Source organism: Aegilops tauschii, chromosome 1 (genome assembly GCF_002575655.3).
Source record: "Aegilops tauschii subsp. strangulata cultivar AL8/78 chromosome 1, Aet v6.0, whole genome shotgun sequence".
NCBI classification, from domain to species: Eukaryota; Viridiplantae; Streptophyta; class Magnoliopsida; order Poales; family Poaceae; genus Aegilops; species Aegilops tauschii.
The window spans coordinates 8,647,737-8,673,166 of NC_053035.3; the positions used below are offsets into that span (position 1 = coordinate 8,647,737).

The 25,430-nt window shown below is 43.2% G+C and overlaps 3 protein-coding genes across 3 annotated transcripts; all 3 read left to right on the forward strand.

Annotated features, from left to right (window-relative positions):
* Positions 1 to 569: 569 nt before the first annotated feature.
* On the forward strand, positions 570 to 2,670 carry LOC109780915 (UPF0481 protein At3g47200-like). The gene has a single exon (XM_020339505.4). It carries the CDS (start codon positions 626 to 628, stop codon positions 2,150 to 2,152), a length of 1,527 nt encoding a protein of 508 aa, XP_020195094.1. The 5' UTR covers positions 570 to 625; the 3' UTR covers positions 2,153 to 2,670.
* Positions 2,671 to 3,264: 594 nt separating this feature from the next.
* LOC141026616 (uncharacterized) lies at positions 3,265 to 3,792 on the forward strand. Its single transcript, XM_073503440.1, has 2 exons — positions 3,265 to 3,339; positions 3,460 to 3,792. The coding sequence occupies exons 1-2, from the start codon at positions 3,265 to 3,267 to the stop codon at positions 3,790 to 3,792; spliced, it is 408 nt and encodes a 135-aa protein (XP_073359541.1).
* A 9,883-nt stretch (positions 3,793 to 13,675) lies between these two features.
* On the forward strand, positions 13,676 to 14,945 carry LOC120966806 (uncharacterized). Its single transcript, XM_040393352.3, has 2 exons — positions 13,676 to 14,454; positions 14,562 to 14,945. The coding sequence occupies exons 1-2, from the start codon at positions 13,776 to 13,778 to the stop codon at positions 14,606 to 14,608; spliced, it is 726 nt and encodes a 241-aa protein (XP_040249286.1). The 5' UTR covers positions 13,676 to 13,775; the 3' UTR covers positions 14,609 to 14,945.
* The last annotated feature ends 10,485 nt before the right edge of the window (positions 14,946 to 25,430 follow it).

Here is a 25,430-nt window from a genome sequence, read left to right on the forward strand (position 1 = left end):
TCAATCAAACAACCATATTATATGGAACTCAGCTGATCTAGAGCATCAAATTTGGCTAGTTTCCAGAGACGTCACACCAACCGGACGCAATATTTAGTGGTTTCTTCCTAGTACATCCAAATTTTATCTCTTGAAAAGACAAACACAATTTGAATATAGCTGGTTGTCACATGCATGCCAGATCAATCAGCTAACTATATTATATAGCATCAAATGAGGATGGTCTCTGATGCTCTCTTGACAAAAGATGCTTAAGCTTCTAGAGTTAGAGCATGTGAAGACACCGACCGTGGCAACGTAGGACCGAGGTACATTGACCAATAAATAATACCATCAAGCAACACCATTTGCAGACAAAATTACCAATTTGCGCATCGATATATTCTGGACCCCGGCCGAGCCATGTGTGTACTGCATAGATAGATTCCGAGACACACATGCATCCAGCAGCCGGGAAATTGTCCGGCATGGGCGACGTGGCTAGCTGGTTGGTCTATAATAAGAGGAGCTACAAGGCCGTGTGCTTCTTTGTTCATCAGCAGTTCATTCATCTCTGCCACTCAGCTGTGTTTGTATTTAGGTAGGTAGCTAGTCCACTCCTTGGGTACTCTTGGGCAGCCGGGCGATGAGCATGGAACCATCGTCATGGGTGGTACCTTGCTACTCGGGCTGGTCCATGGAAGAAGCAGCTGCGTGGAGTAGTGAAGATAGGATTAGCTTCCAAACATCCTTGCCTAGCCATAGTGATAGCGGAATGCAGCTGCAGGTGGTTGAGTATGCAGCCCCAGCCACAGCCACACACAATACCTGCAGTGATCCGATCCAGGTGTTTGAGGAAGCAGCGCGAGTGTTCAATGATGACTACTTCCTCATTATGGAAAATAAGATGCACAGGTTCCCTCCGAGCCTGGTAGATGTCGGCACACGGTACAGGGAGCCGGTGACTGTGGCCATCGGTCCTTACCACCATGGTAAATCCGGCCTGCTGGAGGCAGAGCAGGTAAAGCATGCGGCTGCCAACCAATGCATCAGGGACTCAAGCGGCTCGCTCCAGGAGATGTACACTAAGGTCTCCTCCGTCTCAGACGTCGCCCGCAGACTCTACCACCACGATGGTGTGGTGATATTCGGCCACCACGACGACTTTGTGCCTATGATGTTCCTTGATGCTTGCTTCTTGGTGCAGTTCATGCTTAGTTATGTGGACGACTACGTCGAAGGCATGGATATGGCGCTGAACAGGTATTTCTGCGCCAACTTCGAGCGCATCTCCACCGACATCATGATGCTTGAGAACCAGATCCCGTGGGTGGTGGTTGATGCCATCTTCCACTTCATGCATCTAGCGCCCTCGCCCTGGCCTTGGGAGGACTTCGTCGCTGCGATGAGAAGCGGCCTGAACAACCGAATTGATCCTGGTGTTGACCAAGGCATCGTCGTAGTTCCTACCTATGAACCTCCGCATCTCCTCGCCCTTGTCCGGTACTACATCGTGGGGAACAACGACGACATCAAAGTCGATCGCCCCACCGCTCCGGGCGGAGACAAGCCTATGTCATTATCCATCAGCGTCGCCGAGCTTGCCGACGTCGGTATCACACTCGTACCCGAGACAGAAAAGACAGGGTTAGTTCACATGACCCTCCAAAAGAAAAGGTTAGTGGACATGGGCCTCGGCGGGAAAAAGTTTGGCTTCTTGTTTGGCGATCTCCGCGTGCCACCCCTGTTCCCAACCGACGCAAATGCGACTTGGCTCGTCAACATGGCGGCCTTCGAGTTATGCAAGACCCCAAACTTCGACGATGTTAATGATGAAGAATCCGCTGTCTGCTCCTACCTCCACCTCTTCGCCATGCTGCTGGACCAGAAGGAACACGTGCATGACCTGCGGAAAAGTAAGGTCATCGAAGGAGGAGGACTCACCAGCCAGGAGACACTCGACCTGTTCACTGGCATTGGCAAGAACATGCGCCTAGGAAAGTGCTACATCGACATAATGATAGATATTGAGAACTTCAAGGACAGAATGTCATGGGGGCTCACATCTTACCTCTTCCTTGACAAGCACTGGCCTAAAATCGTGGCGGTGGTCACGGTCATTGGTGCAATTATCGGCATCTTGTCGTCGCTCCAAGCTCTCAAGCCAAGCTAAGACATACCGGACCTGATTGTACTAGCATTAGCTTGCATGTTCTACTTGTATGCCTCTTACTATTCACATTGTAAAATTCCTTGTATCCCAATCCTACTTCAAGTGAAAATCATTGTATCTGTATGTATCACGACAAGCTGCGTCAAGCAATCTGCATGAATTATTTGCAAGCAAGTAGACGTAGTTTGATATGTCGGTGCTCGAGCATTAACTAGCCGCCAGGCCCTAATTAAATAACCACTTGATACATATAGTAGTATAATCTAACGATTTAATAGGTTATAATATGGTTTGTGTTATATTAACTCTTGTCGCGAGTGAGATCCATCTGGCTACTAATTAAACCAAACGTATAAACGACCGAGGTGATAAACTTAGTTCGTTCGGCAATATTAGATGCCACTCGTATTCCATATATACGGTAACACAGTGGTAAAATAGGAATCACTATTTGTCAAGTTTTGGAGCATCTACAGCCGAGCACCCAAGCCCGCCTCAAACATCTGGGCAACCAGCAAGGTCACTGACCGGTAAAAAAAAAAACAAACCGAGACGGGCGCCTCAAGCGAGCCTCGAACGCCCGCGTTGACCAACACTCCTCATATCCATCCCAAATGTAGGACGGATATGAGGGTGCCCGGGCGCGTCCGCCACGTTGAACCCAACAGGCCTACCCCACAACAACTTACACTAAATTCACCCCTCGATCTACCAGATCCATTTGCTCTCCTCTCCATTCTTCCTCCTCTGCACCGGACTTGTCGCAGCTCCGCCGCCACCCTTTGCTCCGCAGCCGTTTGAGCCTCTGCGTCGTCAGCACTAGCATAACAGCCCTCTTTCCCGTGCTTGCCGACGCAGACATCATAGTCAGCCCGGGTGCCACCGCGGTATGTCCGGCAACTACCGGGCTGCCCCTTGCGCTCTATGTGTTTGACACATTGTACGGCCCAGTTTTTTGACTTATTCGTAGGAAAAGCGATGAATTCTGATACTTTGTCGGACGAGGAGTATGGACCAAATGAGCTTAATAAATCATTGAAGATGAGTTATTTGATTCGTCGGATTCGGATGAAGAAGTGGACATGATCATGCCCATGAATATGCAGGCGGAAATGGACCAGCAGGTGGAGCATATTCTCAACTTTAAGGGCTCAATCGAAAGAAGAAGAGTGGTCATTTGGGATAGGGTCTCCAAAGCACGGCTACTGTACAAGGACTACTTTGCTCTGGACCCAACTTTACCGGATGATCCATAGTTTCATTGTTGTTTTCCTATGCGCAATCCATAATTTTTGCACATTGTGAAGGGAGTGGAGGCAGACCATGACTACTTCAAGCTCACAAGGGATTATTGTGTCCAAATTTCTTTCTGTGCTAAGCATAACTGCACGGTTGTTCTGAGGATGCTTTCACTTGGTACTATCGTAGATGCCGTTGGTGAGATGGTCCGGATGGGGGAGAGTACATGCCTGAAGACTACTGTGAAGTTTGCCAGTGCCGTGCTGCAGGTGTTGGGAGCAGAGTATCCGAGAGAACCAAATGTGCAGGACATAGAAAAATTGTTGGCTATTGGAGATGCGAGAGGGTTTTCAGAAATGTTTGGATCAATTGATTGCATGCATTGGCAATGGAAGAACTGACCCAAAAATTTGTGGGGAATGCATCATGGTCATATGAAAAAGGCCACCATCATACTGGAAGAAGTGACATCACATGACTTATTGATTTGGCATGCTTTCTTTGAAATGTCGGATTCTCACAACGATATCAACATGCTTCAACGATCTCCCATGTTTAGGAGGCTTTGCAATGGGGAATCACCACCGTGCAACTACACTGTCAATGATCGTGACTGCAACATGGGATACTATCTTGCTGATGACATCTATCCTCAGTAGGAAGCATTTGTGAAGACCATATCCGAGCCACGCAGTAACAAACAAAGCCACTTTGCAGGAAGCAACAATGAAGGATGTGGAGAGGGTATTCGGAGTGCATCAAGCTCGTAGAGGAATTGTTCGTGGAGCTGTAATGATGTGGGAATCGGAAACTTTTGTGGCGGCTGATGACATGTTGTGTTATTTTGCACAATTTAATTGTTGAGGATGAGAGAGATGGTGTTGTTCAAACCAATGATTTTTAACTGCTTGGAGAACAAGTTCAAATCCTAGAAGATCAAGATGCAAATCAGCTTATGAACTTTCTGTTGATGCATCCGAATTTTTGAGATCATCAGGTGCATATGAAGGTACTCAGTGATCTTGTGGAGCATATGTGGGCCCAGAATGAAAACCAAAGAGCTAATGTTTGAGTTGTGCACTTAAAAATAAAATTTATGTAAGTACTATGTATTTTCATTACCAAAATTTATTACTTACGTACGACATTAGCGTGCATGATGGATGTGCATGGATTTGCATGTATTTGAGGGTCCAGATTTGAGGTATGTGGCTTCCGGCACAAGATATGAGGGGTGGTCCGGATGCATCGCGGGCGTGCCCGGGCGCATCCGCAGATGTATAGGGGGCCGAATTTGCCATGTCTGGCTATAGATGCTCTTAGATCGTAGTTACCCAAAAACCAATATCATATTAAACTGATTTGAATTAAAAATCTACTGGTACACAATTTGTACTAACATATGCATATGTACTATGAATTTCTTTGGTCAAACTTTATGCAATTTGACTTCTCCAAATCAAAATATAAAATCTAATGAAAACAAAGGGGTTGCTTCTTTTGAAATGAGGCATGAAGGAAACATAAATGCAAAGAAATGTAGATGAAACCTTAGGAGGATATGCACCATTACTATACTAATGGGTGTGTCTAGGGCACATCTAGATGTGCTTAGTTATGGCACATCTAGCTAAGTGAGTGTATCAAGTATAAAGAGGAAAAGAAAATATCCATACGAATCTCAACGTAAGATCAATAACATAGGACTTAGATGTACAATACTTATGGCACATCGAGATGTGCTTTATCCAAACCTTATACTAATTATAGATTCTAAAGAAAATCCCTCGTTAATAAAAAAGGAAAAATCCTAGCCATCTATCTTCTATGGGATCATATTATAACGGTCTAAGTTAATAAAAAATAGCTCGAGCAATTTATTTTTTGGTTGTTTTTCCCATTTAAGAGGTGGACGAGCTGCGCTGTTGAATAAAAATGTAAGTTTTCTTTAAAGGAGGGAAAAAACTATGTAGACAAATTAAATAAAAAGAAGAAGAAAAAGAGAAGAAACAGGATAAAATGTCGATGGGTATTTTGGTTGGCGGTAAAGGGGCAAGACATGTCGGCTAGCTAGATTTGAAGCCTAATTTATTTTCAAGGAGAAACACATTTTTAATTAAATAAAATATGATCAAAGCATATATAGTCTGAAAAATACCTACTCCCTCCGTCTAGGTGTGCAAGTCACATTAAGAAGAGCACCGCGACCTAGGTGGATTGAGATTGGACGAGAAGGAGCACGGCAAGCAGGGAATCTTCCAATCACAGCGCTGGTTTAAAACGGAAATAAACTCAACATTGAATACGTGAGTGCATGCAAAACCGCCATCAATCTCTTGCCTAATCAAAGTCCAGCAGCGATGCATGCACTGGCTGGCACCTCCTCTTCCCCCTGCACTTATTCTACGTGGGTAGTAGTACGAGGCTGGGAGAGGAACGAGAAAGAAATTTAATGCAATGCGCCGAGGACTTTTGGGAATATCTGATTTTCGTAAAATGACTTTACACACCTAGACGGAGGGAGTAGTCAATCCCTCAAGGTGCATAATGAATACATTTTTTTAATATAAATATTTCCAAATCCCGACTTTTGATTTCAAGAGGTGCATTAATGGAAAATAGGCTCCAAACCAAATTCTGAATTATGTCAAAAAAGCAATAAAATACCATAGGCAATAAAAAATAAATACGAAAGTTCCTTCCAGCATATTATCAAAAGTTCAAAGTCTGAAGAGATGAAATGTTGTTAGGCGAAGTTCTTTTATGGATTCTATCACATAGGCAATAAAAATTAAAGAATTCGAATTTTCAAGAAATATTGCAATAACATATCTGGTACAGAAACACAAAAAAAAATTCCAAAAAGGAAAGTAATATAAAATTATGAGTGTGTAATTTAGGAACTAAGGTACAAAAAATTTCGTTATATGTTTTCAAATCTTGAGCTAGGATTTAACATATTACACATGAAAAATAAAATCTGAAGTATAAACTAGCCCGTACGAATATACAGGTTTATGACTAGTCAGATAAATTTCGGAGGTTCAGTTTTACCACACGAATCACTTTCTTTGTGCTCATGTTAATATTTTGAAATTTCTCTGGTATTTTTACCTAATCCATTTAGTCCTATTACTATGATCAGGAAAACGTCACCATACTTGATTCTTTTTTGAATAGAGTACTGACACAGACGCTCATACATATGCACATACACTCATCCCTATAAACGCACGCACGCACGCAGTCGCTACCCATATGAGCATTTCGGAGTCACAAACGCCTTCGTAGTCGATGAGAACGTCTCCTCTCACTAAACGCACATCGCCAGAAGGCCTGAAATAAATTCAGGAAAATGCAAGCCCCATGTCAAGTCTGGAACATGAACTCTAGTGGGTAGGGGATACCACTATCCTCCTAACCATCTAACCACGGGTTGGTTCGTGACCGTACTATATTCAAATCACATCTTCACACGACAAGATAAAGTAGTGCACTCCCTGGTTCCCACATAAACAAAGATCAGTATCTTCCGAGAAAACATAAGAAAAGCTAGAACTTTGAACAGATGGAAATACATTGACATATCAAGGAAGAAGAAGCCGACAATGTAAATAAACTTATAAGATGCACTTATCAAAATTACTAGATTATAAATAGAAACCCAATGCTATACACAGTTCACTAGATTTGAACAAATGAAGACTGTTCCTGTAATCATGCCAGTAGTAGTATATTACCTAAGTTTTCAATGATGTGTTTTCTTTTTGTGAAGGTAACATCTGTTTATGGTATGCACTTCTACATATGTCGGTTCTCAAAAGGAGAATTTGGATATGTCACATATAATTTTGCAAATGTCCAGTGTATCTGCAGGACTAGCTAGGTACGAAGAAGCAATTGTTTACCTGGTGCCGCCAGAGGGCAGGATGATTTTGAAAAGGAAAACAGCCGGCATCTAATTTCCATTGCTTGAAACATGATTACTTGCGATGAGTGACAAAAGAACAGCTCGCTCTTGGAAGTATAACCATACAATATATGATATGGAAGCCATTCATAACATATATGTATACCTCATCGATCCAACAACCATACTATATGGAACCTGAGCTGATCTAGAGCCTCAAATTTGGCTGGTTTCCAGAAAAGTCACACCAACCGGACGCGATCGATAGCTGGCCGTCACATGCCTATTCAATCAGGTAACCATATTACATAGCATCAAATGAGGTTGTTCCAAAGTTGCTGCCCTATTTTGATTCATTATAAAGTTACTAGAGTAGAACATGTGAAGACGAAACTTGAACATCTAAACGACCAGCCAGCCTGTTTGGCGTATGTGGCGGCCAGGAGCTAGCTAAGGTATAATGGACCGGGTGTGAAGTGTGATTAGTTATTATTTCAGTTGTCATTACTTGCTTGGTTTGACGCTAGCTCCACGCTCATGGTAGTTGGTAATCATGCAAGGTCCATGCTAGCTCCATCCACCCACACCCCAGCCACAAATGCCCGTTTGGGGTTGGTCCATTAAGATGAACAGGAATAAAGTCATGGCAGTGATCTCGGTGTCATTGTTGCATTTGTCAGCATCTTATCGTCGCTCGAAGCTCTCAAGACATGCTATGATGTACCGGACCGGATTGTACATGCATGCATGTTCTACTTGTACACCTTATTATTCTCATTGTAAAATTCCTTGCATCTCAATCCTAATTCAAGTGAAATTTGTATCTAGAGCACGACAAGCTGCATCAAGCAATTATCATGAATTATTTGCAAGCAAGTAGATGTAGTATGATATTGTGGGTACTCGAGCATTAATTAATCGCCATGCCCTAATTAAACAACCACTGGGTAGGAGTAGTACTATAGTCCAACGGGTTAATAGGATATAATATGGTTGGTGTATAGTGAGAGGCAGCTAGCTTAGTACGACCAACAGAACCTGCATGCATCTGGACCAACGTATAAACAACCGAGGTGATAAACTTATGACGCGTTTGGTTCCGAGAAAATAGCGCGGTCTCCGATTGCAGCGTTTCCTGAAACGGTAGCGGGCGTTTGTTTCGCGTACGATGTTTTCCGTCGCTGCGCTTTCCGATACTCCGTTTCGTAAAGTTGAAACCGCCCGAACCGAAGTGAATCAGAAAACGGCACTCTCAACCCGAACCAAACAAAGGCTGTCTTAGGTAAAAACGATTGGAAACGGTGCTTTCCGATACGAGAAAACGAATATATTACGGGAGCTGAACCAAACGCGTCGTTAGTTCGTCGGGCAATGTTAGATGCCAGTGGTACTCCATATATATCTGTGATGGGCCAGGTGTTTTTATGGCTTAAATCAACATTTTACTTACTCCTATTTTAATCTAACATTTAGATACCCTATTTAACCATATCATACACTGAGTCCAGTGACCTATAAAAAACCAAATCGGAAACTGGGAGGAATCGAAAATGTAAGCAGTGGTGTGGCGCACTAGTACCTCTTGATCTTGGACGTGGGGCGATGGTCGGGGATCAGCTCTCGGCCGGACGCAGTTGCTGCTGCTGGTACTTGGTTGGGGTGACCTGTACATGCTTGCCGCCGTTGGTAGCGGATGGGGGCGGGCCTGGGGGAGGCGGCTGGCGTCATCGTCGGTTGCGGTGGGACGAGAACTGGCGATCAACGGCTTGGACGGAACCCGAGTGCGTAAAAGGCCCCCCATTTCCCTTTGATTTTCCCATTTTATTTTTAGGCAATGGAATTCTATCGCTTAATTACAATTGGGGGCTTACAACACTATCAAATGTCAGCTTTCAACTAAGAAAAATGAAGTGTCTGGCCCCCTCCCCTCCCCTCCCCTCGCGTCGTCCTCCCCGGGGCGACCCGAGGGCCCCTAGTGTTTCCCTAGGCGCCGCTCCCTCCACCCCTCCTCCCCTGCCATCACCCGAGGGAGTCGTCGGGCTTCGCCTGGGCGACTGCTGATGACGGTGGCGGCGGGGCTTCGTCGCTTCGCTCGCTTGCGTCGGACCCCGGAAGCCGGGCGACGGCCCGGTTGGTGAGGCGGCGTCGTCCTTCGGCTGGCGGCGCGCGCGGGAGGTGCGGGCCGGATCCCTCGGCTGCTCGGGCAGCGAGGTCCTGGCGGGCAGTGGTCGCGGCGCGGCGAGGTTCTCCTTCCTCTGCTCCAGATCTGAAGGACCGGTTCTCCCTCTCTTTGCTCTCCCTTGCTGGATTCGCCTGATTCCGGGCCTCGGATCCCCGGATCCTGTGCCGGCGGGGTGCTCCCTGAGCTGGTGGTGCTGGACGAGCCCGGGGGAAACCCCTGTTGGTATTCCCAACACGGCGGTGGCGGCGCCCCTTTTGCGTCGGTCTGCTCGTTGGAGTCGCAGCCGTGGGCTCCCATCCACACCCCGGCCATGCCTCCCGGGCGAAAGCTCAAATCCCGACGTGGGATGGGCGGCGGCGGCGCCTGGTGCGTTGTGTCCTCCTTGGAGGCGCCGTCTGGGGAAGGTTGGTGCTTTTGGGGCGTGTAGCAGCTGCAGGTGGGCGCCTGGCGTCTGTAGAGTCGATGGCGTATATATTCGGTGCAGGTTTCAGATCCAGCCACAAGTTGCTCAGTGGCGGTGTTTTGCAATGCCCCGGCGGGTCGGCGCCCTCGAGACAGGGCGGAAGGGGATCGGGTTCCCCTTCCTGGCAGCAGCAGCGCCGTTGGTGCCGATTCGGCTGGTTCTTGAGTTCCTCGGACCTAATCTTCGCCATGGGGCTTGACAGCTTCTTCCTTTCGGCGACTCTCCCGGCGGCTTACCCTCTTCCATCGGTTCCCTACGGCGTCTGCATCGCAGCCTCCGTGTGTGTGCTCCGGCGTGATGTTGGTTGTGATCCATGGCTGGCCCGGACTTGAGGCCAACCTTGCTTTAGCTCTCGGGTGAGCGTCTCTACACTTTGACGGTTCGGCGCCTTCGAGCCTAGGCGAGGGGAAGGGTTCCCCTTCGGTGTTAGAGAAAGCATGTGTTATGTCATCTCCAGTTCCTGGTTTCAGTCATGTGCCCGACCTATTCTAGCAGCTGCAGATCCTCGTGGCTTCTTCCGTAGTCGTTCAGGGCCTTTGTGTAGTGGGCTTATCCTCAATTAGCTGCACTTCAATGTAATTTTCCGTTCGCTGGTTGTAGGTGTAGCGTTGTAAGCTATTCTGGTTTCTCCCTTGTATCTTTAGCCGTTGCTTTGTTCGTGGTCTGCTCTTGTACTCCTGGCCAGTTGATGGCTTTGTTAATTCAAAGTCGGGCTTCTCTGGAGCCTCCGTTCCAAAAAAAAGTGTCTAGTAATATTACGGTGCCTACTACACGACTCCTTTTCACCTTCGTCTTATAAAATTTTCATAAGCATCTTGAAGGAGGAGGGGGGGGGGGGGGGGGGGGGCAAAGCTCGAAGCGTGTGTTGGTCATGATAACCTTGTCACAACAAAGCCTACGGTGCAGCTCCTACTTGCCTCGGCCTCGTTAAATTTTCATAAACATCGATGGGGGTTATAGGTAGAAACACATGTTGGTCGTAATAACCTCGTGGCAACGGTGCCTATGGCGTGGCTCTTGCTCGCCTATGTCTTGTTAACATCATCTTTTTCAAGAACTAGCAAAGTGGCCCGCTCTTCGCGCGGGCTAGTATTGAATATAGTTTGGCTGAAATAAGTTCGTATTTACCAATTCTTTGGGCTGTTCGTTGATTTTAAGGATATAAGAGTTACCCCCTTTAATGTTTTGGGGAAATATCTGTATGGTATGTTGTCGTTGAATTTTTTTAGTGCTATGTGCTCAAATATACGAGTTTGCCTAATGCCGTTGAAGTGACGTGCATATCATGTGTGGCTGGCTTGACATTCCTGTTTAGACGTATTAAATGTTCTTATTTTTAGTATATAATGTTTCCCTCAGAAGTATCATATGCACCAAATTCGAGACAATATGGGTGATTTTGTAACAATTATATCTTTTTGTTTATTCCCACGAGGTTTATGTTAGCATGGATTCATTTTTTAAAAAGGTTGCATCACCAAAAATACATAATTTACGCTTTAAATAAATACATGCTCTATACTTTTTTTCCCTAGATGATATACATTAATCATAGGTGTTTTTTTTGTAACTCCGGCGGCAACAACCTTGCGACCAAGATCGAGGAAGTTGGTGGATCACAGGCTTGTACGTCCGGTGGCAACAACCTGGGTGCCAGGATTTATGAAGCTAGTGGATCGGAGGCTCGGACATGGAGTAAGAATAGTGGCCGGGAGAAGAGTTTTTTTTACCCCGGAGAAGGAGATCGGGAATTGATACCTCGAACATAGATTTTGTTTCTATAAAAAGGGATCAGGAGTTGATAGTTTTCTTCGTAGCTAGGCGGCAGCAAAGAATTGGATCCTGAAGCAAGACCGGCAGCGCTAGTGCAAAGACTCATTGTGAGACTGATTAAGACGGTCGCTACGTGAGGTCAAGGACGCAGGGGACGGTGGCTGCGTGTGTTTTTTGTTTTCTTAGGGACGGTGGCTGTGATCTATATTGTAGGACTGAGCCACACACATGTGTCTATGTTTTCTGAAGGATAGCGACAGTTTCTTTCTCTTTTTAGGATGGAACAATTTTTTTTTTCCTTTTTGAGATAGAGCGCTCTTATATAGATCTAACAATCCATTAATTACGTATGTACATGCTAAGGATAGCTCTTTTTTTCTTTTTGAGATGAAACATACGTACATGCTAAGGATAGCTGCAGTTGTTTTTTTGAGATGGAGCGCTATTAGATCTAATCCATTAATTACGTTTTTTAAGTTATGGGTCCACCAAATCAACGACCAGATGTTTCAATTTACTGTGGCCCGGTTGATGCGTGGGCTAGATTGTCCATTTGTCAACATGTGTCTAACTAAGTTATATTGCTACCCCCCCCCCCCCCCCCCCCCTCCCCTAATGATTGAAAAAAAAGAAGTTATATTGCTACCTTGCTTCTTTTATTGATATTGCGTGCAATGCAAATATTCGACAGTTAGAAATTGAATGCTTATTGAAGCATACACATTAGCCACTGAACACAAATATTAGTTTTAATATATTATACTTTTTGGTCTTGAATACTTCCTGACTTGTTAGTCATAATTAACTCACTACAATGATAATGAACTAAATTTCTCGTTGGTCTTTTGAGCACACACGCGTCTCACACAAATTACATAATTTTTTCCTTTCCTGATGTATCAAATATTTTGTTGCATTGCAACATTGGGAAGTTTTGTAGATGGCTGCAAAGTTAAAGGTGCCTCTCATGTGTTACTTATATCATGATTATTTTCCATAGATGGATGCAAAGATAAAGATGCCTACAAAGTTAAATGTGCAAAAGTTTAAGTATTTTTCATTAGGGCAATGCATTTGAGATGAGAATCCATTATTAATCGGGCGCAGATGCCGGGCCGCCATGGCCGGCGCTCCTCCAGCCGCCGTGGTGCCACCGCTCTCTTCGCGAGCGTGAGATGCGGGGGGGGGGGGGGGGTCGGGGGAACTGAACTAGGGTTCTGGATCGGGCGGCTGTTTTGTTCCGATCGGGAGCGATACGGACCGTATGATTCAATCGAACGGCTGTAAGCGACACGCGGCTCCCAGCCGGGCCGTCGGGTGTTTAACGGGCCATATCCGGCCGCGGGCTTTAGCCCAGGTAGTTTCAGTCCAGCCAAAAAAGAAATTTACGCTACTGGACTGAGCTGCATTTCGGACAGCCGTTGGATTTTTGGGCCAAAATCACTGTCGCGATTTTCTGGTTTTCCAGTGCGTTTAAGTTAATAGTTATTATGTTTTTGCACCGTTTAAAACAGAAAATGCCTAAAAATATAATGAACACATTATTATTCTGGGTAAAATTGAACCAACGAGATATTTTATTCAGGATTTATTATGTGTTTTGCATGATGAACTTATTTAAGCATCAAATAATGATATTGTTTTTTATGTTGATGCTTAAATTGATAATGACATGACTCTAATTTTATTTCGGACCAACGTTGTTTTATTATTATGAGTCATCACTTATGATATTTTAATTCCATGTTTTTTCTGCCCAACGGTGTTTTGACATGGAGTTGAAATTAAATCCTTGGCATGTTTGTTCATTTACCAACGTAAATTTAGAATCATGCAAGTTTAGTTATGAATTTTTATGATAATTTCAGCTTCCGCTCCATTCCGGTCCGACACGATCGAACCACTTACGGGGAGTAACTTCCCTCGTTGGAAGTCCCAAGTCGAATTATGTTTAGGTTGTAATGAGTTTGACTGTGCCTTGAGGGAAGAAAAACCTGTGACACCTGTGGCAGGTGCTACAGGGTATGCAGAACTCAAGAAAGACTATGATGTTAAGATGGAAAAGTGGAACAAGTCCAACCATATTGCGCTTCTCATCATGAAAGCGACAATATCGCCGGACATTTCTGAAGCACTCCCTAAGAAAGACACTGCTAAAGAATTCCTCACTGAAATGGAGGAGCAATTTAAAGGCTCCGACAAAGTGTATGCTCATGAGCTTTTTGCTAAGCTTCTTCAGAAATACACTATTGATGGAAACGTTAGGCAACACATATTGAGGGTGGTAAATGCTTACACCAAACTTAAGGCTTTGGAGTGTTCTTTAAGTGAAGCCCTTCTTGTCATAATTATTCTTGAGTCTCTTCTAGAAGAGTTTGAACAATTTAAGGTCAACTATAACTCTCTAAAGGAAAAATGGCAACTCTCTGAGATGACCGCAAGGATCGTCCAGGAGGAAGAGAGGATCATGAGGCAGAAGAAAGACCATGTTTTTCATGTTGGCTCTCACAAGAGAAAGCATGACAGGCAAGGTTTTCCCAAGCCTCAGAAAAAGCAAGTCAAGAAAGAAGGCACTAAGCCATTCAACCCTAAGGCATTCAAGGGTAAAGAAGCCGGCAGTTCTTCTTCTGCTCCTAGCAGCTCCACTGTTGGAGAAAATGCTTGTAACTTCTGCAAAGAGGAGGGACACTATCAAAGGGACTGCCCAGGCTTTCTAAAATGGATGAACAAAAGAGGTATTGATGAAATTACTTTTGTAGATGAATCTCTTTATGTCGATTTTTCTATAAAGTCATGGTGGATTGATTCAGGGGCAACCACTCACGTTGCTAACTCTATGCAGGGATTCGATACGATCCAAACTATAAGAGGAGGAACAAGAAAGCTTAAGGTTGCGAATGGAGTTGAGGCCGATGTTGAAGCTGTGGGATCTCTCACGTTGGAGCTACACACTGGCCACACTCTTAGATTGAATAATGTTATTTATGTGCCTACCTTAAGTAGTAATTTGATTTCAGTTTCTCGTTTAGATGATGATATGTATGAGTGCCATTTTGGCTAGAAACAATTTGCTTTGATCAAATGTAATAAGAATGTAGGCATCGGTGTTAGACGAGGCCAACTATACATCTTATCTCTTAATAATGATTCAATTATGCATGTGAGTGATGAAATTAATGTTGAGAAGAAATGGAAAGGAGTTAGTAATTCTTCGAAATTGTGGCATTGTCGTTTGGGCCACATTTTGAGGGGGAGAATGGAGCGCTTAGTAAAAATGAAATACTCCTCCCATTAGACTTCTCAGATGCAGACAAATGTGTCGACTGCAATAAAGGAAAATTCGCAAAAACAATTAAGAAAGGAGCAGTAAGAGCCACATGGGTTTTAGAATTAATTCACACCGACATATGTGGACCCCTTAATGTTAAGTCTGTAGATGGTTTTGATTCATTCATTACATTCACGGACGAATTTTCCAGCTATGGATATATTTATCCCATACGTGACCGCAGGGAAGCTTTGGAGAAATTCAAAGTCTATAAAGCGGAGGTTGAAAATCAAATGAACGCAAAAATCAAAGTTGTACGGTCTGATCGCGGGGGAGAGTATTATGGTAGGCATGCTCCTTATGGGCAGATTCCTGGACCTTTTGCCAAGTTATTATCTGAAAATGGAATCATTGCTCAATACTCAATGCCTGGTGAACCACAACAAAATGGTGTGGCCGAGCGTCGCAACCACACCCTTACAGATATGGTGCGAAGCATGCTTAGTCACTCGAGTTTACCAGTAAGCCTTTGGATAGAGGCATTAAAGACAGCTGCACACATACTAAATCTTGCTCCAACTAAGTCAGCACCGAACACACCTTACGAGATGTGGGCGGGAAAGAAACCGAGCTTGAATTACTTACGGGTGTGGGGTTGCCCTGCTGAAGCTAAAGTTTTCAATCCACAACTTAAGAAATTGGATCCAAAAACAGTTAGTTTTTTTTGTTGGATACCCTCATAGGGGAAAGGGATATCGTTTTTGTTGTCCAAGTCACACCACCAAATTTGTGGAGACTAGACAAGCGGTATTTTTTGAGGATAATGAGGTCACAAATTTAAGGGAGATCGATCTTGAGGAGAAGCGGGTTTGTGTGCCATCCCCGACTATCCAAGAGATTGTTTTTCCAATACGAAGAAATGTGACATCTAATGATCCTGAATCTCACGGTTCAGTCTCTCAGTCGAATGGTGATCCAGAAACTAATAATGAGAATCCAAACACAAATGAGGATCTCCAAGAAAATAATGAAAATGATGATGTTCCACCACCACCTCTGCCCATGGGTAGACCACGGCGTGAGAGGAAGAAAGCCATATCAGATGATTATATCACTTTTCTAATGGAGGACATGAATGATATGGGAAAGGTGGAGGATCCAACCTCCTATAAGGAAGCCATTAAAAGCGAAAATTTGTCCAAATGGTTGGTTGCCATGGAAGACGAGTTGAAATCTATGGGCTCAAACGACGCACGGGACTTAGTAGAAGTTCCCGATGGAGCTAAGAAAGTAGGCTGCAAGTGGGTCTACAAAACCAAGTATGATTCTAAAGGGAATGTCGAACGGTTCAAGGCAAGGCTAGTGGCAAAAGGGTATACACAGAGAGAAGGCATTGATTATAAGCAAACCTTCTCTCCTGTGTCAACCAAGGATTCTTTCAGAATCATAATGGCATTAGCAGCTCGTTACGACCTAGAACTACACCAAATGGATGTTAAAACGGCATTTCTAAATGGTGACTTAGAAGAAAATGTTTACATGGCTCAGCCAGAAGGCTTTGTTGTGGAAGGGAAGGAACATTTAGCATGTCGTCTATAGAAATCAATTTATGGCTTGAAGCAAGCTTCAAGAGAGTGGTACCTCAAGTTTGATAAAATTATCAAAACTTTTGGTTTCACCGAAAATGTTGTGGACAACTGCATATACGTTAAGTTTAAAGGCAGTAGGTTCACATTTTTAGTCCTATACGTTGATGATATATTGTTGGCATGTAGCGATAAGGATGCGCTGCATGAGACCAAGAATTTTCTGTCATCTAGTTTTGAGATGAAAGATCTTGGTGAAGCCTCATATGTCCTGGGCATCGAGATTCATCGAGATAGGTCCAGAGGAACGTTAGGACTATCTCAAAAAGCATACTTTGAGAGAGTACTGAAAAAATTCAATATGCATAAGTGCTCACCCTCACCTGCTCCTATAGTTAAGGGCGATAAGTTTGGGACATTTCAATGCCCGAGGAACCAATATGAAACTGATCAGATGAAGTCGGTTCCTTATGCTTCAGCTGTCAGAAACATCATGTATGCTTAAGTGTGTACACGCCCAGATTTTTGTTCTGTAACCGGGATGCTTGGCAGATGCCAATCAAATCCAAGACCGGACCACTGGAAGGCCGCAAAGAAAGTCTTGCGTTATATGCAAGGAACTAAGGATTTCATGCTTACATATAAAATAACTGATAACCTAGAAATTGTTGGTTATTCAGACTCTGATTTTGCCGGGTGTGTGGATAGTAAGAGATCCACGTCAGGTTATATATTCACACTCACGGGAGGAGCTATATCGTGGAAAAGCTCCAAACAAACATTAACTGCTGGATCTACGATGCAAGCAGAATTTGTAGCATGTTATGAGGCCACCGGGCAGGCTGTATGGCTAAAGAATTTTATTCCCGGACTTAAAGTGGTTGACAGCATATCTAAACCAATTTTATTGTACTGCGATAATGAACCAGCAGTTTTCTATACGAGTAACAACAGGTCAAGTAATGCTGCCAGGCACATTGACATAAAGTATCGTGTTTTGAAAGATAGAATCCAGGATCAAACAGTTGATGTTAAACACATAAGAACGAAGCATATGCTTGCGGATCCGCTAACAAAAGGCTTACCACCCAGTATTTTTCGTGAGCATGTTGCCGGCATGGGACTACTGGAAGCCTTATGATTCTGGAATAAGAGGACCATTAAAATAAACCACTCCCCAATTAGCAAAATGTTGTCCATTTCGAAATAGGAGGGTGTGCTATAAGTGTTGAGGTTCTATAGCGTTTCGAGCTGTAGTAACACCTCAGTTTGGTACATCATTCCTATGCAGAATGGGCGAATAAAGTTAAGCCTAATGATCAAGGGGGAGAATGTTGGTTTTGATCTGACGGCTTAAACAGGCCAGTTAGATCTATTAGTCTAACAGAAAAAAATGAAGGGATAACGAAGTGAAGGGGTCCACGTACCAACGTACGTGAGCCTTGATCAGAACTAACACGCCCTGATCGGGGGCGCCCAAAAACCAACTCAGGTTTTGGGTCCCCTGTCGCTAGCGCCATATTAAAAAGGATACGGGGGAGAGCTGGCCACCTGCGAGATCACAATTCACGTAAGGTTTACTCTTCTCCCGATATTCTCTCACCCCATCCGATTAGGGGGAGTGCTGCAGCGACGGGAAGGCCTAAGCCAGCCGCCGCCACTGTCCCTGGGCAGTGCCGGTGGCGTCCTGAAGGAATCAGGACGTCGAGGAGAACCTCTACCTCGACTACATCACCCCTGCATCAAGCCTGCACCAAGCAGGCGATCATGTCCACTGCCGTGACATGTAATGATCCCCTAAACCCTTCTCTATTCATGCTTTTAGGTGATCTATATGCAATCAGTTCCTGCTAATGGTATCCCAGAGATGCATAATTAATCCAACAAACTATACTGCAGGTACTTGATTGTAATTGATGATATATGGCATATGTCAACATGGAATTTTTTTTGGAATGCATTTTTGTCAAGAGTAGTCGTGGCAGTAGAGTAATGAGCACAACACGCAAGTATGATCTAGCAAAATCATGCTGCTCTTATGACACGAATCTTGTCTACAAAATCAAACCACTTAAAGCTATACTTTGACCTTCCACTCCATCTAAGAAGTTGCCTACTGTACTTGAATCCAAAGGAAGAAGCTAGTACATAGATGGATTTCTGAGTGTTTTATCCATGACAAAGACGGAAAGATCTTGTTGAATTAGGAGATACATATTTCCATGAGCTTGTTAACGGAATTTTAATACATCCGGTGACCTTAAGTTACAATGGTAACATATCATGTTGGGTTGGGGGAGGGGGACAATTGCCTCCCCCCCCCCCCCCCCCCCCTCGCAGCCATAGCATAATTGGTGAAGAATTTGTATAGATGCTTAAATTAAGGAGAGTGCAGTCATTTAACATGTCTGAAAAAAGAACTCCTCTACATTGTTAAACAATAAAGCAATGGTAGATCATAAGATGCCGACTCTCTCTAAAGGAAATGAGGATCAAGGAATTGTCAAGCAATTGGACTTATCAGATGCTTGGACACTTAGTGTCTTTATGCCTACCAATCAACCGCCTTCCCTTGTGAAGTCAGATGCTTTGCATGCGGTAGGCCTTAGCTGTTGTGAAGGATTGGGAAATCATCATGTCAAAGATATTAGAAGACTTATTCAGTTGAGACACATGAACATAGATGAGATGCTTGCTACAGATTCCACAAATTTCTCCGTGCTACTTAAATCAGTTAGTCAGCTAAAAATCTGGTAACATTTCAGTGAAGGAGAAAAAAGCCCGTAGTAAACAAGCCCACTAGCGGCCATATATTGGCAACGTAGCCTCCAACCTAATCTCCTGAGATGCATCTTTCGTCCATGATTGGCCTGCAGTTGGTTGGATTAGATGCTGCTGCAGCCGCCGTGTGCCCTTGCCGCCATCTGCCTTTGATCTCCTTGCCCTAAGTACTGCTCATGATCTGATTCATACGGCCACTCGGTGGCTCGACAACGCAACAGACTTCGCTGTTTCTGCCGACGAATTAGCAGGTTAACACATCATACTATGCCTAATCTCTCTCAATTCTCATCTCGTATCAGTGTTGAAATTATACATTAGATTTTAGTTGTTTTGCTTTGAGATTTGAAATTCTATCAAGAATTCATATTTTGTACGTGTCCCAAAAATTATCCTGATCCAAATTATCTTGTACCAGTTCTTATTTATGATGCAAAATTTTCCTATCTCGACTGTATACAGTATAGCTAATTATGAAATTGAAATTCCTCAATTACGAAGAGAAAAAAAGCCCTGCCAAATACCATTAAATTTAATTTGGTTTCTAAACCCGTTCCTTCTGAAATTAAATTCCTCAACTATGAAGCCAAACACCTTTAAGAACAATTATTTGCTAAGCTGGTTGCTTCGAATTTTCAGCATACTAAAATTGTTAAGGAGGCTGATGTGCAAGTTCTCAACCTGTTCTCTATAATTATCACTGGATTTTTTTTCTACTATGTAATTGTCATGATTTTTTTCTACTTCGCTTGGCCCCCCTATACCTAAATCCTGACTCCACCCTGAGCTCGACTAACTCTTCATCTATCCTTGCAAAAAACAAAAAAAGTGCATGTTTCCCAATCAAACAGTACGTTGCAAAATCGCCATCCTTTTAAACGATAGAAGCGTATGCCACTGACGAATTTACATGTTGATATTCATGCGTAATTTTCTTTCTTACCTCCCAAATGAAAATGAATTTTAACTTCATTTTTCACATCTTTATCATGTTTCTATCGTACCATTTTCTTTTGAGAAAAAAATAAAAACCTTCAAACGTGTTTTTTGTGAAACTTTAAGTGTAATTGATTTCACCGGATACTTAATTTCTCATAGAAAATCACTCCACAGCAATATAGTTGTGAAATAAAAAGCACATGCTTCTGGTTCAAAATAGATAGAGTAATTTTCTTGCGAGGTGAAAAATGGAAACATTTGTGGTATCACCCTAGAAAAAATATATTGCCATACAAGAATTGCTTAGTTGAGAAATCTACAGGCTGGCTTCCAGCTACAAGCATGACATATTGCATATTCTAATCTGTTACATGTTATAAGTAGGAACCAAGTATATGAATAAAAGAGAGAAAATACTAGATGGCTAGTTTATTAGAAGGATTTTCAGAGTAGCCACACAATTATTAGATGTGTGTTTCATCAATTTACAAAGAAGTTAGCACATGGTAGGAAAAGTGGACGTACAATCCCGCCAGCGTGTTCAAATCCTCATGTACACGAATTTATCTTATGATATAATAATTATTCTTAAAAAAACACATATTGTCTGCAGCTAAAGAAATCTGATGATTATTGTAGATCACAAAATTAGAGGAAGATATGTATCACGACAGGATGATCGGTGGGGTGGACACAAACACTTATCATTCTACTCCTATCATTGTGGTTGCACAAGACGAAATGTGAAGATTTTTCTATCCAGATGTTGCTTTCATGATCAAATCACTAACCACATTATTGCAAATCATGTGCGCTTGCCATCTATTTTCTGTTTTGCAAAAGTTGACTTGCAAGGCTTGTTTGGCCTTCGTATCGCCTTCCTTTATCTTTTACGCCAATACTTTTGATCTATCAAGCCTTCTCTTACACATCATGTTTTCCTGTTAAGATTGATGCCAAGAAAATGACCCTGCAAAACCAACATGAAAACAACCATGATGACTGGCATAATTTTGTATTCCAAAAGTAAAAAAAAATCATGGATATATCTCACATCAACCTATGTTCTGATGGACCTTGTGTCATATCCCATTGAACCGACGTGCCCACACATCACCTTGTTTCACGTCCGGTAGGCACCAGTGACTGCAAGATCAACCTTATCGGCCACTGCCATCGCCACCACCGGAGACATGGCCATGGACAAACAAAGATACTAACTGAAAAAACCTAGACTATTGCACAGATGCGGGACAAGATCTCAGGGTTCCCCTTCCCACTGCCGCCGTTAGAGCAGCCCCCAGAGGTGAGGGAACCCCGGTGATCTCGGGCCGCCTTCTCTTTTCTCCTTCTTTAGGAAGGTTAATTGTCCATGGACACATCAAATATGAACTGCATCACATGTCACATGTAAAACATGAATTGCATTACATTTCCCGGTTGGCATCACATTGCAAACATGTTTTTCCTGTAGTAATGTCACATAATGTTAATATCCATAAAAATGTAAATATCACGGACTTTCTCCTTTCACCTAATGAGAGAGTTTTGTAGAGCAGATTTCCATAGCTGGCCATCAGATAGATTTTGGATCACCTATCCAGGCTGAGCCATTTGTGGGCCGTGATGGACTACATAGATTAATTCGGAGACACACATCCAGCTGGGATTTAGGGCAGGTCTTTTGCGGCTTATGAGTGGTTGTCCAAATAAGCCACCCTTTACCCAGCTTAGTCTGGCAGCCCAACCTAAAATTTTCTTTTAGAGGCCTACTAGTTAAGGGTTAATTAGTATACTTTTAGAAGAAATATTTAGGTTGGTCTGCTAGAATAAGCTTGATAGGGGCAGCTTATTTTGGAAACCACTCATAAGCCTCAAAAGAACGGGTCCTTAATCAATCGTCTGTGTCAAGTGGAAATCGTACGTGGAGTGAATGAAGAGACCGGCATGGGCAACGTGGCTGGCTGGTTGGTCTATAAATGGCGCTACAAGGCTATGTGCTTATTTGTTCCATTGGTAGTTCATCTCTGCCACTCTGCTATGTTTGTGTTAAGGTAGACGATGAGCATGGAACCATCATCACGGTTGGTACCTTGCGACTCGGTTTGGTCAGAGAAAGAAGCAATTGATAATTACAAACTATCAAGTTTTTATATGAGGCGATTGCCCACAGCAAGGTTCCTGTTGCTAACTAAAAAAATTGGAAGCTCAAAATTCCTCTTTGTGTGAAGCTATTCATTTGGTTTCTAAACAGAGGTGTGATCTTGACCAAAAATAACCTGTCACGCTGTAGTTGGAAAGGGAGCAAGACGTGTGTCTTCTGCCAACATGACGAGTGTATTAAACACCTTTTTTCGTGTAAGTTTTCTTGTTCAATGTGGGTCGTAGTTGAAGTAGCTTCAAATATTTACCCCCACATTGTGCGCGTAATATAATCGGCAATTGGTTGCGGGATATTGATAAATACTTTTCTTCACATATCTTGTGGGGGCGTCAACATTATGTTGGGCTTTGTGGCTTTCTAGAGATGATGGGATTTTTAACAAAAAAATGTGCTTCATTGCTGTGCAAGTTACACATTCACTCATGTATGTGATGGCTCTGTACTTGGTCTATCTTGGAGAGGCCGGACGACGATGACGACTTCTGTATGATGGCGTGTACCTGTCTGGAGCATACGACTAGGGAGGTTTTCTCCCATCTTAGATGGCGGTGTAATCTCCGGATAGAATATGCCCAACCTTAGGCTGAACCATTTCAGTTTTCTATAAAATGATATTTTGTTTTTGGTTGTGTCAGACGTGTTGACTGTGTGCAACGTGTTATGCAGAGCCCAGGTATTCGCTCAATGCGGTTGCATCATCTTGATATTTTTTTCTGAGAGCTAGTGTCCAGACTCAGGCAGGGTTACAATCAGAATGTACTAGATGTGTTAACCTATCCGGAACATTTGCAATGATCAACTGGTCTCCACTTTGTGTCGCTTCAGCCGCAAGTTCATGAGCAAGCTGGTTGCACACACGGGTAGCAAAGCGGACTTTGTATTCTGAGAAGACGGCGAGCGCAACTTTTATGTCCCCGGAGAATGCCATAGCACGGGAAGTGGATTTTCACATCTGCAGTGGCCACTGGCCGTCCACTGCATGCGCCGTTCGATGGGCGTACGAGGCTTTAGACTGGCCAGTATTTGTACTGTCTTGCCGAACTCCGACAGCACATTCAGAGCAGCATTTCTCCACTCCTCTTCGTACCTTTGCAGAAATAGCACCAAACCCAAGATTGATTCTTTGCCGGCTCCAGGCACGCAGTCCTCTCTCATATGCCAGCATCGCTAGAGCAGAAGCAAAATTTTAGCACGCAAATCCTGAGAACCGAATCCAACAACACCTGCAGCCAATCACAAGTTCACAACTCGTGTACGGGAATTCCCTTTCAGGTGGAATCCTCTAATCATCTCTCAACGCATGTCTTAGGGCTCTGCTTTTGGAACATGCCATCACCGCATGGAATTCGTCTTCCTCCCCGTTACCGTAATTCACCTTGATATATTGATTGAGTGAAATCCCCTTTATCGAAAAAGACATAGTTCACTAGATTGGAACAGCCGAAGATTGTCCCTGTAATCATATCAGTATACTACCAATATTTTCGATGATGTATTTTTTTTCTTGGTAAGGCAACATCTATCAGTGATATGTATGCACATCTACATTTGTTGCTTCTCAAAAGGACAATTTGGAAATGTCACCTGCAATTTTGGATTTGTCCAATGTATTTGAAGGACTAGCTATGTAGGAAGTTGCGACTGTTCAACATGCCACCAGTCGACAGGATGCCTCGAAAAGGAACACGACCAGCATCTAGTTGTTGATTGCATGAAACATGATTATCGGCCATGAGTGATAAAAGCACAGCTCACTCTAGCAACTAGTATAACCTAACCATACAATAGCCCTTCATACCATATATATCGCATCGATCAAACAACCATACTATATGTAACCTCAGCTAATCTAGAGCATCAAATTCTGCTGGTTTCCAGAAACGTCACACCAACCGGACGCAATATTTACTAGTTTCTTATGAATAACACTAACATCAACTCCCTCCGTTAACAATTATAAGCTGTTTGTTTTTCTCAGAATCAAACATATATAAACACATTTTAGTATATTTATTTACTCATTTCAATCCATATGCTGTCCAGTCCATATTGAAATACCCAGAACATCTTATAATTGTGAACCGAGGGAGTAGTAAACTTCATCTTTTGAAAATTCAACGTAATTGGGATAGCTGGTCGTCACATGCCAATCAGCTAACCTTATTATATAGCATCAAATGAGGTTTGTGTCTTATATTGTCTTGACCAAATGCTGCCGTACTGTGATTCATTAAGCTTACTAGAGTTGAACATGTGAAGACCAACCGTGAAGAAGCTTCATCTGAACGACCGGCCCGCCTGTTTGGCGTCGTGTTTCGGCCAGGAGCTAGCTAAGGTATACTCGACCGGGTGTGATTAGTTATTATTTCAGTTGTCGTTACTTGCTTGGTTTTTTTGTTTGACGGTAGCTCCAGCTAGCATGGCTACACCGGCAGGACGCGACATGAAATGAATCTGGAAGGCATAAATAGCTTCCTATATTTGTTCCTCGTATATTAGGTCAATGTGCTGCAGCCACGGTGGACATCACTTAATTTGTCTGTTTTACAACTTTTTATAAGTATAGTTCCTTCACTACTCTAATTAGTTTCTGTTTATCTCATTTCTTTCTTGGTATTTGCAGGTTCACGTATCAATGTCATTGCAGGTATTTCTCAAACCAAGTCTTTTTAACTTCCAAATATGAAGGGAAAATAAAAGCCTTGTGTTGTACAACTTCTTATAGTTGGCGACTATGACTCTTGACATCCTCTTATCATAACAAATACTCCCTCCGTTCCAAAGAACAAGTTGTTCTTAAAAAATTCTAAAAAAATGTATATAGACACATTTTAGTTTATTTGTTCACCCATTTCACTACTTATGCAGTACATATTTAAATATTCAAAACATCTTATAATTCGGAAGCAGAGAGAGTACCTAAGTAACAAATTTTAAATCCCTATATAATATGTTGATGACATATTATTTGTT

Excerpts from the sequence above, each read along its gene's own strand:
- LOC109780915 (XM_020339505.4), top strand. The coding sequence starts at position 626 with ATGAGCATGGAACCATCGTCATGGGTGGTACCTTGCTACTCGGGCTGG.
- LOC141026616 (XM_073503440.1), top strand. The coding sequence starts at position 3,265 with ATGGACCAGCAGGTGGAGCATATTCTCAACTTTAAGGGCTCAATCGAA. Across the intron at positions 3,340-3,459 it reads GAGTGGTCATTTGGGATAGG|GGAGTGGAGGCAGACCATGA; the intron begins GTCTCCAAAGCA and ends CACATTGTGAAG.
- LOC120966806 (XM_040393352.3), top strand. The coding sequence starts at position 13,776 with ATGGAAAAGTGGAACAAGTCCAACCATATTGCGCTTCTCATCATGAAA. Across the intron at positions 14,455-14,561 it reads AAAATGGATGAACAAAAGAG|GGATTCGATACGATCCAAAC; the intron begins GTATTGATGAAA and ends AACTCTATGCAG.